This window comes from Lacerta agilis, chromosome 1, assembly GCF_009819535.1.
Source record: "Lacerta agilis isolate rLacAgi1 chromosome 1, rLacAgi1.pri, whole genome shotgun sequence".
Classification (NCBI taxonomy): domain Eukaryota; kingdom Metazoa; phylum Chordata; class Lepidosauria; order Squamata; family Lacertidae; genus Lacerta; species Lacerta agilis.
In genome coordinates this window covers 30032191-30050722 of record NC_046312.1, presented here as the reverse complement: position 1 = coordinate 30050722, position 18532 = coordinate 30032191, and the positions used below count along the sequence as shown (strand labels likewise).

Below are 18532 nucleotides of genomic sequence, written 5' to 3'. Positions count from 1 at the left end.
CCCAGATGTGTATGTATTGTTGCAGAAAGTTGTGGTTTTACCCAAAGTCTGCAGTGAAGAATCTCCAAACTAAATAAACTTCAAGTTAAAAAGAAAATTCACACTGGAACAGACCTGCAAGTCTGTCTACTTTACTCCAGGTTCTGGGAGGGGGGAAACTCTCGGTTTTCGCCACTTGAAGCAATCATGGGGCAGGTAGTTAAAAGGAGAGAGGAGGAGGCAGTACGGATGTATGAATAGAGAAAAGTATACAGAATAACTGGATGCTGTGCAGATCTGGGGCCTTGACTTCTTCCAGATTCTGGACTACAAAACAATATAGGACAAACACACACGTTTTCGAGCTTTGTCTTTTCACATCACTCTTCCCTTTTATTATTCTAATCCAATAAAAAAAAAATCCAAATCAAACCAAAGAAAGTAGCCCTTGCAGTTGGCATTAGCCCACAGATTCTCTGCTAGACAGCTGTATCCAGAGCAGCTCTGGTCCTTGTGTAATCAGTGGCTGACACTATGCATGTGCATTTCCACCTGTCTCAATGAGACACTTCAGTGAGGTCCGTCTTGACACCTGCCTCAGCTGCAGATATTAATTACTGCGTGTAATATTACTGAATGTATTGCAGCCTTGTCAATTACATGCCTTCTAACTGCTCTGCTGGTTCAAATGCTGCCCCTCCATGGAAACTAAAGATGTGGAGGAAGTACACCAGGCTTCCTCATCCTCGGCCCTCCAGCTGTTTTGGGACTACAATTCCCATCATCCCTGACCACTGGTCCTGCTAGCTAGGGATCATGGGAGTTGTAGGCCAAAAACATCTGGAGGGCCAAGGTTGAGGAAGCCTGAAGTACACTGTTGTGGTATGAAGGGCTGAGATCCCCAGCACTTTCAGGCTCCTTAATGAACGCTTATTTAAACAAAAATAGGTTCATCGGGTGAAGGGGGAATCTGTGTATAATATACGCTTCTGGTAAACTTCCAAAACAACAGAGACATGTATTTTCGCACTTGTGGGCAACGAAGAGCAAGGCAGTCCCCTGAGCACAGCAGAGATAGAGATCTTCCCACATGGAGGCTCCTGGCTGTGGCAACGAGGCAGAAGCTCTAATACTGAAACAAATACATCCTTCTCAGTCTCAGATGAGAAGGGTCCTGCTCCATTCACTGTCAGCGCTGCTTCAATGTTGTTCAAAGTTGTTTTCACTTCAACAAGTTGCAAGGATGGAAGCAGCAAAGGCCTCTTTCTTTCCTTCCTTCTGGGAGAGATGTTGAGCGGGAGACGCAGCAGTCAGAGCAATGGACTGGTAGCCATTTATACAGAAAAGGCAAGGTGGGGAGGAGTTTAAATCCCCCCGCTCTTTCACAGTATAAGCTGGAGACCTTTGGGTCAAAGAAGCTTTAATGCACCTGCTGGCTTTGAAGTCCCGAAATATTTCAGATACATGCTTCCTGTAAAAGGTGTGTTCATTTCAAGGCACTTTGGTATGTGACCCAGCTGAGGCTTTTAGTTCCATTCTGTTTTGTTGTTGTCTGTGACAAGTCTGGGGGTGGCTCAGTCTTTCTTTATTCTGCTGAGCTCCCATTTACCTTCTCCGTACAGGTTCAGACGCCAACTGTGAAACTGAAATGAAAGAGTAAGTACAGAGACTGAGAGCTATGGCTTTAAGAGGGACTTTCCCATCCACACACACCACTGGCCCCATGAAAACAAAACCTTATCTGTCCCAGCAGTTCTGCTCAGACAGATTGACTCCACACCACCCTACCTTTTCCAGGCTCTTGCGATGTCCCACGCTGACCAGAGTCATTCCCAAGTGTGCACAGATCCTGTACAGCTCATCCTCTGCATCCTCTGTGAGTGCGCTGGTAGCTTCATCCAGCACTGCAAGCAAAAAACAAACAAACCCCCAAACAGGAATCCCCTCAATATGGCATCCCCTCTTGAATAAAGTGTGACAAATGTGCAAACTGATAGCTGTTCACCAGTTGTTTTCCATTACAAAAGGCAACCTGAGCATTCTCTACATACTGGGCTGGTACAATGGGGAGTTCTGACCCCCTAAACCAGCAAGAAACTATAAGCCAGTTACAAAGCTGAGAAAAAGAGGCAGATTGGGATGGTTAAATTACAAGTCGTGGTGCCTGCCACCAGTGAGATCACAGGCAGTAGCCAGCAGGTAGCCAATGGCCCTTGTGCCACCTCCTTCTGCACAGCATTCCATCTCATAACACTGGCTATTCGGGGATTTCTGTGGCCAAGGTAAAAAGCAAACCAGGGAGTCCCATAATTAAGGAACTCGGAAAGGAACACCTTCCTCACCTGCATACTGAGGCTGGAGATAGAAAAGTCGGGCAAAGGAGAGCCGCTGCATCTCCCCAGGAGACAGAATATCATACCTGCAGCAAAGGCAAATCCATCTGTGATTAGAACAACCTTGTAGCTCAGGACCTACCCACAGTAAACAACAGGAACCCCACTGTCACACTAAGCAGCCTTACCAGTTCCAGTCCACTGGCTGGTCCAAACCACCTGTCCTTGCTAGCAAATCAGACTACATAAAAAAAAAGATGAAAAACAAATTATTCCAGCCTTGGTCAATAGGTGGACACAGACATAAGGACATTTTCTGTCTTAATCCTGCCCACCCATTGCCAGCTGGTAATTAGTGTCACCTTGTCATTTTTGTGTTTTTTGTTTTGCTCCCATGCCTTCTATATAATAATCGTCGTTGTCATCAAAGCTTCTGTTGTTTTTGCTCATACGATGTACATAAACCAGGGCTTAATCTGAGCCACAGTTCACCTTTGGAAGCAACTTTTAATATCACTGCCCAGGCTTTGGAATACAAGATAGGACATACTCAGAGCTACATTCATCTCAGAATTCATGGAGCCCACATTACTTTTGGGACTGATCCAAACTTCCATGGTCAAACAGTGGGGCTTCCTGGCAATCCCAGCATCCTCATCTTTTAGGAATGACCCAAAGACATTTACAGTGCACCTTGCTGAGCTTTTATAGCCATTTTCTATCCCCACATCGGGACAGAAATCAAAGTGCATCATTTATTCCCTCGGTAACTCACCAACCCAGTCAGCTCCAGGAATCTCAGAATCCTTTCATCATCCGAAGACCCTATTGTGCAAGGAATTACATTCATGATAACAGGACTGGGGGGGGGGGGGGAAAGGGTCACTCTGTAGATGGGTCATCAGGGGACAGGGACCTCTTTGTACATGGTTTGGCTGCTTTGATCATGCTTTAGAAGGTCTGAAAAGCTAATAGCTCAAACCTAAACAGATCATGTGGAAGCCCATCCCAAGTTATCAATAGGATGTATCACCACATAATGTACATAACAATGGGAGGAAGCCAATTAACAGATGGACTTTCAGCTCATGTGGACATCTTCTGAGCTTCCTCTAGAAGTCTATCTCCTATGAGAAGAACTTTTAGGAATAATACTTTCATCCTCCTCTTTCTTCCTGACACCAAGGAAGGCTTTTTCTGTCAGGTGACAGAAGGAAGGTAAAAAGGTAAGTGACCCCTGACCATTAGGTCCAGTCGTGTCCGGCTCTGGGGTTGCGGCGCTCATCTCGCGTTACTGGCCGAGGGAGCTGGCGTACAGCTTCCGGGTCACGTGGCCAGCATGACAAAGCCGCTTCTGGCGAACCAGAGCAGCGCACGGAAACGCCATTTACCTTCCCGCCAGAGCGGTACCTATTTATCTACTTGCACTTTGACGTGCTTTCAAACTGCTAGATGGACAGGAGCTGGGACCAAGCAATGGGAGCTCACCCCATCGCAGGGATTCAAACTGCCGAACTTCTGATCAGCAAGCCCTAGGTTCTGTGGTTTAACCCACAGCGCCACCCGCTTCCCACTAGAAGGAAGGTAGAGGAGAAGAAATATTGTAGTTCTTTTGGTGGAAGCTGTAGGTGGGAGATATGGGAGAGGGGGGGAAGAGACTATGACTCTTTTGCCAGTTCGGAAGCTCAGGAAGAACACACTGTGGTCTTGGAGATGTTGGGTCACAAAGAGGGAAATTATGAGGAAGGGAAACTGAGGCAGGGATGAATAGCAGTCCTAAGGGAGACTGGGAGTAGGAAGATGTTGTCATCTTGAGGAGGAAAACTCCAAGGGAAACTGAGATGGGTATTGGTGTGTGGGGCAAGCAGCAGGGCACTCCATAATATTATTATTGAGTGTCAACACCGGCAACAACAAAGAATCAGATAGGAGGAAGATCACCTAATCCAACCCCCTGCCAATGCAGGAAATTTCCTACTACAAAATCCCTGACAGGTGACCATTCAGTATCTGCTTAAAAACCTTTCATGAACATAAACCAAACAGGTTTAATCAGCATTCCTCTTTAAGCTGGTATCTAAAACTATCTTCGAAACATGGTTAAAACATTTGGTAGCATTGCATTTATATTACACCAACCCTTTAATTTAGGTATCCCAAGTATGAAGACGAAGGCAATAGGAGAACAGGAGTGATCTAAGAAATTAGAGAAATCTAACATGCATCTGTTGGAGGAACAACTTAATCCAAATAGGGGAGTGAGTAATCACTGAGACAGAAGCAAAGCAAAAGGCCAGACAACCTACAAAGTAACTGTGGGCTTCTATTTACCATATATCAATTTGGTTTATATTCAGATGATCTTCCAGACTATCTGGAAGCAGAGAACAGCTGCCTCTTCATATTGCTTTATTTAGAGGACATTTCTCCCTAGGGGCTCCAGTTGGTTTGAGAACTTCATTTTCACTAATAAAGGCTAGTTTTACTTTCAGACAGCACAAACAAAGTTAGCTTTCTCGACCAAAGGGGCTCCATTTGATCATCGCCAGGACTGCTTCACACATGCAAAGTACTCATTTGGTCCTGCTACATTAGAGGCTCATCCAGGCTTCCACTTGTCCTGCTTTCCCCTAGGAAAACCTGATTTTTACCGCCTTTCTGCAGATTGACATTTGCTTCGATTCAGCGGTAAATTGCTTTTTTTTCTTGGGGAAAGCAAGCATGGCGGGGCAAACAGACAACCTCTGGGATCTGTGCCCAGAAAGCATGGGACAAGCAGAAAACTGCTCAGATCAAGCTGAAGTTTGGACAAGACCTAATGGGCGCACATAACGAACTGAAAGGTTCCTTTCGCTTCACAGCCTCCATGCCAAGTAAGCACAAGAATGGACATTTTGCACCACTCCACATACCGAACACTCCCCTGTGATTAATATCCTGGTTTTTGAAGGAAAACAGATAAAGCTACTGAAAGACGACTCAGGCAAGCGCAAAGCTGATTCATGCAGCATGGACACACACACTGCAGAGAAGAGCAGTAGCACAGGAAAAGCTGAAGCAATCTGAGTCCATTTGGGCACAAGAGTTCCAGTGCATTTCCACTCACCCAAAACTGGATAGATTTCCTTCAGAGGGTATATCACCTAAATCAAATAAACCAGACACATACTCCAAATGAGAGTCTCCACCACAGTCGTACAAAGATGGAAGCAGCCACAATACCCTCTCTGCTAAGAGCTTTCTAATAACCGTTAATAGGCCTCTGGCACCATGTATTGAATTAAGGCAGGCCATTTCCTGGCAACTCAGCTTGCGGCAATTATAACTGTTTTTTTAATATATAGAATTGTTACCAAACTAATCTGTGGGTGAGCAGAGGACCACACCCCCCTAGGAATCTGGCACCGAGGTCACTTACCTGTTCCCGCAGGGTCCCATCTGTGAAGAATGGCCGCTGTGGCAGGATAACCACCCCATGGGGGCCAAAGCAAGTCAGCATGTGGACGTCCCCTGCAGAGACCCAGCAGAAGGAATCACAGAGACATAAGTCTATGATCCAACACTTGGATTTGATCTAGTCTGCGCAATCATATACTGGCCTAATAAACCAGAATATAAACCAGCTCTGTGCACCCTTCGCTCTTGCTTTGCTCCTCCCTTCGTGCAAGTGGTGAAGCAAGCCAAGAAACAATAGGAAACCAGAACCTCCCATTATATGCAAACCAGAAACTATGGTTAAACCAGGTAGGATTTGTAAGCTGAATTTAAACCTTGGCCTTCATAGCTTGGCTCACTTGAAAGCCATTAATTGTAGCTTCCCCGTCTGCCTGTAATCTGAACCCATGTCTGCCTCATATTGCCACTTGCATGAAGGAAGGAGCAAAGTAGCTGTGGGCAGGTGCATGGAGCTCATGCACAATCTGGCTTAATAAGCCACAATTTGATTGTGCTGAGGCCACTATCTCAGTACTTCCTACAACAACTTTGTACAGCAGGCTAGTATTATTCCCCATATTGGGGTGGCAGAGGAGAAGAGAGAGATGGGGGCTAAACGGCAGTGGTTTGCCTAGTTCTGCAGTGCCAATGCAATGTCCATGGCAATGTCCATGAATAAAAAGGGCCACCATTAAGTCTGCACTGTGGAGGGCAATATCACTAAGAACTCAAGCACAAGAGAGACTGCATCTGGGTTCCTGAAGAGTCCAAATCCAGCATTTGCGCCACAAACCTATGGGGAAACAGTGTTCCACCCACCAATCTGCTGCAAGGGCCCCCTTTCACCAAAGGGATGTTTCAGGGAGGCTGATGAACTCACCCTGCTTGCTCTCCCAGAGGCCACCGAGGACACGCAGCAAAGATGTCTTCCCTGTCCCTGTGTTCCCGGTGATCAGTAGATTGTTCCCTTGTGTGACTCTCAGGTTTAGATCCTTGATGAGCAGCTTCTCAGAAGGAGCAGAGAGAGAGATTTTCTCCAGGAGGAAAGCTGTGTCGCTTGAGAACACCTCCTCTTTGGAAACGCTGATGGCATCAGGGCCCCCACCACAAGAAAGGAGGAAAGGTAAGTAGAAGGAAACATCACAGCTCAGTCACCAAGGTGTTTGGCTGCCTTTTGGGTCCACCACTCAGCAAAAACAGGAAAGCTGTCATCTCATGCTTGATGTTAGCTAGAGATACTCACCTGTTGAATTCCCATTTGCCTGGCGAGTCACAGTCCTTTTGCTTCCTGGAAAGTTTCAGCAGCATCTCCAGCAACTCCCCAATTCTACAAAAAAACAAAAAACCACAAGAAAGTTGCTAATCAAGTGATGCCCCAAAGCAGCAAAGTAGCCTGAATGACAAGACCCAGAAGCCTAATCTCCAAAAGGGAAAAGAAAAAGGTTTATTAACATATTACTAAAACCTGGTAAGTAGTGAATATTGTTTGCAGGATAGTAATTGTCACCTAATATACATAGTCTGAACACAAATGTCACATGGGCAAAAGTACCAGCCAGCTAATTGATCTAAGAGGAAAAAATCAGATTTTCTCTGCTGCAGCAGCCACAAAGATGATAACAAAATATATTTGACATTCTATGCCTAATGGGAAAAGGAGGGATTCCTTGTTTGTTTCTTTTGAAAGGATGCCTCTGAAGAGAGACCGACTTAGTGCACCCATACCGGGACACAGGAGTCTCCTGAATTGTTTATTACCTTTGATGGATCCATAAGAAGCAGGTGCTTTTTTTTTTTTTTACACACACAGGCCCTCACTATTATGACATGGGTGCCCCTCAAGCAGGCAAGAGGACTTACCTGTGAGTATAGCCAGCTACGTCAGACACGGTGGTGGAGAGGTCAATGAGCTGGCTAAAGCAGCCAATGAGGTAAAGAGAGACAAAGGCATTCTGCAAGACAAATCACACACAAGCCAAGCGTTAGCAAGGGCTGGGAAGCAAAAACATACAAGAAGAAGCTCCCACATCTTCATCAGCTGTAGGAGTGGTTTGTCTCCCCAGCTGGTAGCAGAATTGACCACTATCTGATCCCTGAGGTGGACTAGTCATTTTGCAAAAGCAATGACGTGGGTCAAAATTTTTGCAAAACCTTAGCAGGCTGATAGCCATTTTTGGTAAAGGAAAATAAAACTTGGGGTGGGTGGGTGGTGGGGGTAATGGCAGGAATCTGTTCAAGCCACCTGCAAAAGCCTCCTGTTGTGTTCTAAACTTTCAGCAAACACCGACCACAGTTAGGAGGGTAAAGGCAAAAAGAGAAGCACTGAGATTCTCAGGTTTGTTGATTGATTTATTGCAAACGAGTAACATGGAAACACGGCTGCCCCAGGGAGCAGGGATTCTGGTATCTGGCCCACTCACCAGCAAATATGCATGCAAAGGGCTCCCTGAGTAAGCCAACAAGGAAGAAGCAAACGGAGGGCTAGACTGAAGAAAGACACTTGGCAAAGGAGGAATAAGACCCTAGGGTTAGGGAGTCACCAATGAATTAACACACTCCTTCCACACATTTCAAGGCTGCAGGGGCAAGATGCCTATTGGGGTTGCCTCAGAAGAGCATCCCTCCTCCAATTTTTGGTAACTATAGTGCTTGGATTATTGGCACATTATAGGAGGCAAGACACACTGGACCACTGACTAACAGAAAGCTACTATGAAGCAGAAGGCTGGTTGGCCTCTGTACTTTTAATATATATAGATTATAGACCAAACTGGCTTTGAAATTTCAGTGCAATTAAGAGCTTGAAAGCAATGAGCCCTAACATGGTTAGAGGACCAGGGATAGATAGATAGATAATAGATAGATAGATAGATAGATATAAACACAGCAGCCTACAGCTTTTCCAATCTAGCTTCAGCATCTTGCCAAGGTGCACAGCAATTCCCAGCAGCCCTGGCATCAACACCTACGCAATGGGGGTAATGACAACTACCCAACCACCCACCTTTGCTCCCACGAGGCTGCCACGCCTGTTCTAAAGAGGCCTCTTGCTGCACAGTGAGGAATGCCAGGCTCAACTATTTTTATCTCTCTGCGATTAGTTCCTGACTGTTTGGTTGGGCTAAATGGATTACGTTATGGCAGGCTCACTCCCAGCACTGAATTAGGCCACAGCTTGTTTACAGAGGGAAGGATCTCATGCCATGACAGATGAAGCAATAAATTTGCTGCCTTAACTCTCTGCATGACAAGCTTGCTGCCCTGTACCTGCAAACTCCCAGCAGGAAGGCTGTTCACACATTATGCTGTACACAGGTGCAGGCATCTATGCGAATGACTGTATTGCATGGTGAATTTAAAATTCAACATGTGGACTAAACTCCTTTAAAAATGTGGAGTACGGATTGTGTGTACTTCTGTGTACGCACCTATGTATGGTGGTGTGCAGTGTTTTAGGATGCTGGAGCAACACACACCCTGTGGCGGAGCTGTGTGCTCTTGCTGATCTCCTTCCCAGCTTCTACTTGGGATATCAAGGGACAGCATCCCTAAAAAGCAGTGCCATCTCCCAAAAAGACCAATAAAACCACCACTAGTAGCGCTTGAGGTATCACATTTGTTCTCTCTTTGTGGTGGTCTGGCCCTGTCTTTGGACTGACTTGCTCTTCATCGCTTCCAATTACTACTTATTATTGACTATTTGTTAAATTTCTATGCCGCCATTCATCCGAGGATCACAATATAAAAAACACAACAATACATAACATAGCAACAAGCGAAAACAATTGTTTTGCCTGGCACCAAAAGATATGTAACAAATTCTCCAGGTGAGCTTCCTTGCGGGGAGAGCATTCCACAAGCGAGGGGCCACCATTGCAAAGGCCTGTTCTTGTGTTGCCATCCTCCAGACATCTCACAAAAAGGAGGCACACAAAGAAGGGCCTCAGATGACAATTGCAGGGTTTGGGTTGGTTCATACGAGGAGAGGCAGTTCTTGAGGTATTGCGGTCCTAGAATCATAGAATCCTAGAGTTGGAAGAGACCACAAGGGCCATCCAGTCCAACCCCCTGCCAAGCAGGAAACACCATCAAAGCATTCCTGACAGATGGCTGTCAAGCCTCCGCTTAAAGACCTCCAAAGAAGGAGACTCCACCACACTCCTTGGCAGCAAATTCCACTGTCCAACAGCTCTTACTGTCAGGAAGTTCTTCCTAATGTTTAGGTGGACTACTTTCTTGTAGTTTGAATCCATTGCTCCGTGTCCGCTTCTCTGGAGCAGCAGAAAACAACCTTTCTCCCTCCTCTATATGACATCCTTTTATATATTTGAACATGGCTATCATATCACCCCTTAACCTTCTCTTCTCCAGGCTGAACATACCCAGCTTCCTAAGCCATTCCTCATAAGGCATCGTTTCCAGGCCTTTGACCATTTTGGTTGCCCTCCTCTGGACACGTTCCAGCTTGTCAGTATCCTTCTTGAACTGTGGTGCCCAGAACTGGACACAGTATTCCAGGTGAGGTCTGACCAGAGCAGAATACAGTGGTACTATTACTTCCCTTGATCTAGATGCTATACTCCTATTGATGCAGCCCAGAATTGCATTGGCTTTTTTAGCTGCTGCATCACACTGCTGACTCATGTCAAGTTTGTGGTCTACCAAGACTCCTAGATTCTTTTCACATGTACTGCTCTCAAGCCAGGTGTCACCCATCCTGTATTTGTGCCTTTCATTCTGGTCCTGAGCCGTTTAAGGCTATTATGTGGTCAAAAGCCCCATGCCAGGAAAGCACAACAGTTTGCACAGTTAGGCAAGGCAGCAATAACACAGAGCTGGCTGGAACACCTGAGCTCCCACATATTACACCTGGGCTGAGGGAATGTCACTGGCTGCCGATCAGCTATCAGGCTACGCTCAAGCTCTTGTTACTAATGTTTAAAGCTCTGAACAGCTCAGGGCCAGGTTAAATGAAGGACCAATTGCTTCCCTGTAGACCAGTAAGATCACTGAGGAAATGTTACTCCTGGCACTACAGCCTACAGGACATCACGGGTCAGTCATTGTGTAGGAATATTGGAACTGGGACCTTCTGCATGCAAAACATTATGTGCTCTAGAGCTGAGCTATGATGCTGCAAAAAGCTTACCTTGCTAACCAAAGAGCTCAGTCCTGCTGGATCCAGATCAGCGTAAACTCCATTGAAAATGGGAATGGCAATCACCACATAACTCAGGATACTGCCCAGGTAGTCAAAAGTGTTGATTCCAACTAAGCAGAAAAAAGACAATACAGTGGTAATGCTGGCAGATCGGTAAATCTAGGACCTCCATCTACTCAGTTTTTTTTTAATATATATATAGATATGCATAAAATTTTTATTAAATTTTTTGTTTTACAATTTAGAACACTCATTTAAACATCCTTAAAATATCAACAACTTCCCTTCTCTTTCCATGGTTCATTTTGCGTATCATAAATCCCTACATATTTTACATAAACCAAACCATTCAGTATTCCATTATTACATCTACACAGTTTTTTGTGTTATGTTTTAAAAGTTTATCAGGACCACATGCTCTGGAAACAAAGCCAGTTAACAGTGCTACTCAGGATAATAACTGTCAATTAGAAGGTCAATCTATTTCAGTTCAGCACTCAGTACCCAATAACAAAACGTTTAGGCAGCTCCTCTGGTAGACAGAGCCTGAGATAGCAAAATCCACAAGGCCCAAGTGCTGCTACTATGCCTCCTTGCTGCTACTATTCTTTCCCAGAGTTCAGTCTCAAGGCCTTGTTTTTTTGGGCTTTTCAGCCACTCTTGTGAAGGCCCGGAATGACCCCATTTGGGTCTGGATTCAAGTAGAACCCATTTTCTCTCTCATCGGTTCCTCAACTTGTTCTCTGTTCCCATTTGAATAGTCACTTCCCAAATGTCTTTTCTGCACGGCAGAAATCTAGAAGCTTCCTTCCCTGTGTAACAAGTGAAGGAGGGGATGAAGGAAAGCAGTTCTGCTTACTGTACAACCACAGCTCCTTGCCTATCAGCTCCCTCTGAGTCTGCAGGAGGGTTTGCAGCCTGCGGTTGGTTCGCATGTGCTCAACTTCCCCAGCTCTGAAAAGCAGGACAGTAGTGCATGGTCAGCCTGGACAGTGATCATTCTCACGGACCTAGAGTTCACTGGGGTAAGATGCATGTATGCGCATATAGAGGATGACAAACGGTTGGTGGCGATTGGTTGCTGCGTGAATACAATTTCTCCCAGGAAAGTGTGTGAAGATGAGACAACCAACTGATACAGCTACTCCACACTTTCTGAACTCTTGTGAGATTTCCAACAACAACAGTGACCTCATGTGGCAAAAAGCAGCCATGACGTGTGTTGTTTTCCTTCTGGTTTTTTCCTGCTTGCCTTTCTCCCCCCATCCTGTTCTGCTGGTGCTATTACTCCTCTTCTTGCTTTCATAACTGTGGGGTGTTCTGTGAGCCGAGTAACCAACAAACAACAACAATGGGTGAATTGGGGTGTGGGTGGAGAATAGAGAACAGAATGGATAGACATCCTGCTATCTAGCCAAATTATCAAAGTGAACTATGAATACTAATCTTACACTTAAAAAACAAACAAGCTCAAACCTGAAAACTACCAAGGTGGAGCCCAACTGGGAACAGGAGATGGGAAGAAATGCTAATTATCCAAGTTGTTTGCAAGATACATTTCAACACAAACCATGCCATACCCGCAGGAACCAAAGGCGTCAACAGAAAAGAGATACTAAAAAGTGAAATGTCCACTTACTTACCTGTAAAAAGCAGCAGATTCGGCATTCACCCGTAGCTGCATATGCTTAAACCTGTTAAATCCAGAAAACACTTGCTTCAAATATCATTTTTTTGGGATTGAGTAATCAGCGTCTCTGCAAAACCCATTCTTATTTCTGCCATAGGAAGCTGCCTTAGCTCAGTGGACTCAGGTGACTGGTCCATTGAGCTCAATATTATCACCACTGACTGGTGGCAGCTCTTCAAGGTTTCAGACACAGGATCTATCCTGGCTCTACCTGGAGATGCCAGGGATTGAACCTGGGACCTTCTGCATGTCAGGAAACGTCCTACTTGTGAGTAGAACCCTGGCAGAGACACATGCCCAACTGGCATGTTCCCTCCCTCCTGGGCGATCGTTCGGGAGCTTCTCAAGCATTCTTCAGCCCGAACATCACAGCGACTGATGCCAGAAGACATCAGCACACTCACGGATCTGCAGAGGTTTGCTCAGCTTGCGTGACAGAACTCAGCAACTCAGCATTTAGGCTAAACTACTTTATTTACATATAAACACACATGGAGCACTTCAACATGGCACCCTCTCTCTCTAGCATCACACAGCAAAGAGAAAGAACAAAGGACAATAGTCCCACTTCAGGGAACACAGTGAGACAAACACCCTGTCTTCTGTCACTTCCCATTCCTGTGGAATCAAAACACACACCCAGTCATGTGATAGACAACAAACCCATGACAGCACACGGGGAATGAATCTCCAACACTGCATATAAATCAGATGCTCTACCACTGAGCCATGGCCCCTTCCCCAAACCATATACATCACTCAGGCTGGAGAGCAGACACAGAACTCTACTATAGCAAGAGACAGCAAAGGACTTAACAGCCAGGTTTATGTGTATGAACATCCTCATCCTCAGCAGCAGCAGCAGCCTATCCGGTTTGCAATGTGCTTTCCATTTGTGAGCTATCAGGAAGTTTATAGCCTAAGAAGACTTACTGTATATAAAGGATTCTCTTAATACAAATCACAACCAGCAAATGAGAAAAGAACAGTGGCACACACATCATTTCAGACTACAGTGGTACCTCTACTTACGTTCACGTATGCTTCGGGATACATACATGGCAAACCCGGAAGTATTTTTCTGGGTTTCGCCGTGCACGCATGCGCAGAAATGCTAAACTGCACCGCACGCATGCACAGAAGCAGCACCTTCGGTTGCAAATTCCTCGGGATCCGACTGGAGCTCCGGAAGGGATCCTGTTCGCAACTGGAGGTACCACGGTATAGTTATTTTCAGGGTCAAACTGATCCATGAGACCTGCTGAATACACTCACCTGAAATCACCTTCCAGCTTCTCCTGCTGCACCAGCTTTGAGACAATGGGGCTCATTAGGATCTTGTTAACAATTGTGCCCATGATAAAATATCCAAAAATACTCACTGGGCCCATCCAGCCAGTGCTAGGCAAGAGAAATGGAGAGAGATTAGCAAAACTGTCAGTGGAAGGCTGCCTTCTAATATATTAGAGGCTCATCTATGCTGTACTCCAGTTGGGACAACAGTTAGGGCTGCCCCTAAGCATGTGGTCATACCTCTCCCTAGGTGAAGACCGCCCCTACCTGTAAAAGCACTGATAGGTGTAGTAAGCAAGCGTGAAGGGAGAGATGATGAGTTTACTGGCCATGGAGCTCAGCTGTTTGCAGAACCTCTCCACATCCTGGCTGATTCTTTGATCTCTGCACGATAAAAGGGTTATTTAAATTTTCATTGACTGCTATGACAGAAAGAGCAAAGCATAAGAAAAGTTAACATGTTAGGAACAGAACAGTTTGTCCACACAGAATCAGAGCTGGGTAGTTATGCAGTTTTAAGGCTGGTGAAGTATTTTCTTTTTTAATTAAAAAAAAATAAAAAAAATCCTTCCAGTAGCATCTTAGAGACCAACTAAGTTTGTTCTTGGTATGAGCTTTCGTGTGCATGCACACTTCTTCAGATATTTCTTTTTCAATTATTAGCTTGCAAATCAATGCTAAACAACAGCTGGCAAAAATACCGGCTTGGTTACTGGCACAGAATGACAGAGTCAGAAGGGATCTCAAAGTCAGTCAGTGCAACTTCCTCCTGCAGGCAAGAAATCAGCTGTTACAACAGCCCCAATGGGGAGCCTTCCAGCCTTATCTTATAAACCTTCTTGTTGGGACACTCCATCTTCTCCTTCCTCAAATATTAGAGTCCTACCCCCTCCAGCAGAGCACTGATTCCTCTGCTCTATACAAGCACTTGTTTTTTGTATCAGTTTGCTAAAATCACTGCTGAGTTGACATTACTCAAGAATTGGAGTAATTCAACTGCTGGTTACTTTCAGGAACCAAAAGCTGCATTTTTAGAATTCCAGTTGCACAACTTTAGTTTTAAAAAAAGTCATCATTATGTTTGTAGCTTCCCCTTTGCAACTCCAACCTTAACCATCTCTCTCACGAGTTATCTAAACAGAATTGCATCTATAGTTGTTCCATACTAGGAACAAAGCAAATGCTAATTGTGCTGCAACCCAAGGATCACACACAATATCAGATAGCCTATACTTTAATCAGATTGTACTTTAATCCAGCTACCAGTACTCTTCAATTTTCTTCTCACAAGCAGGTCCATTTTGTCTTATAAAACAACAGCCTACCCTAACCTGGTGCTGTCAAGTTGTTGCAAGGTCACAAATCACATCATCCATGTTGGCCTGGCCTGATGGGAGATGTAGTCCAAAACTTCCCGAGGGAATCTCAAGGGATTAGCATCCTAATGTGATTCTAGTGTTTCAAAAACCGCAAACTAAAGCAATACAGGGAAGCTGTCCTCTAAAGCAGTTTAAATTTAAATTGTTTAAATAACTGGAGCCCTTTCACATCTCGCTATTGTTAGCCTCTTCTTTACACATCTCCAATTAGATATGGAGGGGGAAAAAACCCACCCCACATTTGTTTGTTGCAGTTTGCATTTTAGTCTTAAATATAGTGGGTGGAATTCAGCATTGTGCTGGGAGGGGGGGGGGGTGTCAATCTGTCAGGCCAAGCATTTCCACTTGCCAGACTGATTCCCGCCCCCACTCCCACCCTATGTGTTGTTCTGGGGGTTCTCCTGAACCCCCACTCAAGCCAATGGTTGGGACATTCAGTGGGAGGAGCCCTGTAGAACTAGTGGGACACACTGCGCCGACGTCTGCTAACACAACTATTGCTTTGAGTCCTGCCTAGTGGGTTGCAGCCAAATATACCCTACTCAGAGTAGACCCTTTAAAATTAATGGGCCAGTGTTAGTTGCATCCATGAATTTCTGCTGGTCTACTCTGAGCAGGACTAACACTGGCTAAAACCCAGTGCCTGGAGCACAGAGCATGTATTCAAAATGCAACCATCATCATCATAATTATAATAATTTTATGATTTATGCCCCGCCCATCTGGCTGGATATTCAAACTACTTCCCTGTGCATCTAAAGAAAAGCCCATGGCTCCCTAGAGCAGAGTTTTCCAAACTTTTCACGTTGGTGACACACTTTTTAGACATACATCATTTCATGACTCAGTAATTCAATTTTACTAGCAAATGGGAGGTTAAACTAACCCCTTTCCAGCCCTGGGAGAAGCATGGGGAGCATTCGTGTGATACACCTATACACTGCAGTTGTGTTGCGACACAGTTTGTAAAGCTCTGCCCTAGGGAGAGAAAAACAAAGCATAGAATCATAGAATCATAGAGTTGGAAGAGACCACAAGGGCCATCCAGTCCAACCCCCTGCCAAGCAGGAAACACCATCAAAGCATTCCTGAAAAGCAGGTCAACATATATGGGGAACAACAAAGCCAGCAAGGCAGAGGGGCGTACAAAACATGCCAGAAAGTGCCAGGAGGAGCTCGAATCATGTCCAGCCACCTACGGATTATCGATTTCCTCATGCAGAATATTCAAGGTATAATACACCTGGCCCTGAAAGTAGTAGCCATGGAGATATTCTGTTAGTGTCTTCCTCCAGCTCACATACATCAGGTTGCGGATGAACTGGTCAAAGCTCTTCAGCTGAGAAGAGAGAGAAGTGAGGCTCACAATGGGGAGAGAAGATGAGGATAAGGCAGGAAAAGCATTTATGGCTACTCTTGTGGTCCAACAACTGCACTTTCCGGCCACACTCTGTTCTGGAAAGTGCTGTTTACAGTAAACCCATCTGGACTGTTAGCTGCTGTGGGGAAAGGGCTTTTTATGTCAGCAGTCGGACAAGGGGGGATGCAGCTAATGCTTTAAATCAGTTGCTTTGAGCAGAGGATGCCTTCAGACTAGAAGACTTTATTCGGGTCAATGTGTTCATAGAATCCACGGCTGGGGGAACTCTGGGCCATGGGCTAAATTAGACCCACCAGTTTCGCATGCCCAGAATTGTGTTTCCATTTGTTAGTGGTGGGGCTTAAATCTTGCGCTGTTTAAATATGGTGCAAGCCTGCTGGGATTGGCTCCTTTCAGGAATGTGGGAACATATCCACTTGATGTCATATGACTTCGTAAACAGTGCTGAGCAGCCCAATCCAGATTAGCTTTTTCCATTGCACCTTAGAAACTGTGAGCGAAGAGTTAGAAAGTTAATCTGTTGTTGTTGTTGTTGTTGTTTTATGCCACAGTTTATCACAAGATCTTGTTGTTGTTGTTTTATGTCACTGTTTATCACAAGATCTTAGGGAAGTTTGCAAGATGAAGATAGAATCATAGAGTTGGAAGAGACCACAAGGGCCATCCAGTCCAAGATGTGCCTTAGAAACTTTTGAATTGCTATGTCTGGAATCGGAGACTTGACTGTCCTGGCTTAACTGCACCATCCCTGGGGATAGCCACTTTTGTGAGGTAATAAAGTAGCCAAAAGTTATTACACGATGGAAACATTACAAAGAGCATTATTTGTAAAATGAAGACCTTTAACAGTTGAAATAAAATAAATGAACAAAATAAAAGTGACAGCATTAAGCATGCCTTTAAAAAGTGTGATTAGTCGCTAGCTAACATGTTGTTTGGCCCTCAGGATACACATGTGCAGAGCAAGGCAGTATCATAGAATCATAGAATTGTAGAGGTGGGAGGGACCTCAAGGGTCATCTAGTCCAACCCTGTACAATGCAGGAATCTCCACTAAAGCATCCATGACAAATTGCATTACATGTGCTCTCCTCTCCTTGTAGAAGAAGAGGTTTCACTTACCATAGAGTTCAGTAGAATAAGAATCAGTGCAACTGCCGTCACTTGCTGGAATCCATGGAAGTCTTTGTTCCCCAGAACTCCGTAATACTGGCTGGGAATCAATCCCACCTGGTAAATGACCAGCTGCTCTAGGGGAGGTAAAGGGTGGGGAAGAGAAGAAGGATGAACTCTCCAAGGGTGCTCCTGTATACATTGACAAGAGTCCTGGAACATCACAAAAGGACTTGCTTGATACCATCCTTCTTAGCCATCAACTCACTTACCCAACAGAGCAACCATGAGCAAGGTTAGGAACATCAGTACATTCTTGGAGCACCATGCAGGAAATAAAATTTCTTGGATCTTCAGAAAACGCCGGAGAAACTGCCGGTCCAGCTGGGGTCGAGGCCTGGAAGGAACAGATTCAAGAACAGCCAGGTTATCAAGCTAGCATGCAAGCCACACACAAAGGTCTGCTCAGTTCAGACTGGCTGTAACCAAATGAAATTCTGCAATCACCCTCTGAAAACAGGAATGGGAGTGATTTCACCTTGATACTCCAACAGTAACCTACCCTACGGCAATAATGAAGATCCCTGTTAGCATGGATCTTTTCTTTGAAGACGAGAGGTGTATCCCCAGTTGGAAACGTACTAAAGTGCTCTAGAAAAGAAATCCAAAGCTCATTGTGTGGGTCCTGATTCCATACCAGGAAGGAATCTAAGGGTAGTTTCAGACAAGGAAGAGCCATGTGGAATTTTAATCATCTGATGTGTATAC

General features: G+C 45.1%; 1 protein-coding gene across 5 annotated transcripts; it reads right to left on the bottom strand.

The window, feature by feature from the left end:
• Nucleotides 1-115: 115 nt before the first annotated feature.
• On the bottom strand, nt 116-18255 carry ABCD4 (ATP binding cassette subfamily D member 4). 5 transcript variants are annotated; one of them, XM_033142728.1, is made up of 18 exons: nt 18037-18254; nt 17774-17901; nt 16470-16609; nt 14159-14275; nt 13874-13999; nt 12552-12602; nt 11768-11862; nt 10897-11018; nt 7608-7699; nt 6991-7074; nt 6628-6830; nt 5731-5822; nt 5419-5455; nt 3088-3137; nt 2501-2553; nt 2322-2398; nt 1768-1883; nt 116-1622 (listed from the first exon to the last, which is right to left on the bottom strand). In XM_033142728.1, exons 1-18 carry the CDS (start codon nt 18068-18070, stop codon nt 1554-1556), a joined length of 1686 nt encoding a protein of 561 aa, XP_032998619.1. In that variant the 5' UTR covers nt 18071-18254; the 3' UTR covers nt 116-1553. The 5 variants fall into 5 exon arrangements, with proteins under 5 accessions (XP_032998619.1, XP_032998636.1, XP_032998628.1 ...); XM_033142745.1 differs by having other exon boundaries at nt 17774-17896; XM_033142737.1 differs by lacking the exons at nt 3088-3137; nt 5419-5455 and having other exon boundaries at nt 18037-18255.
• Nucleotides 18256-18532: the final 277 nt, after the last annotated feature.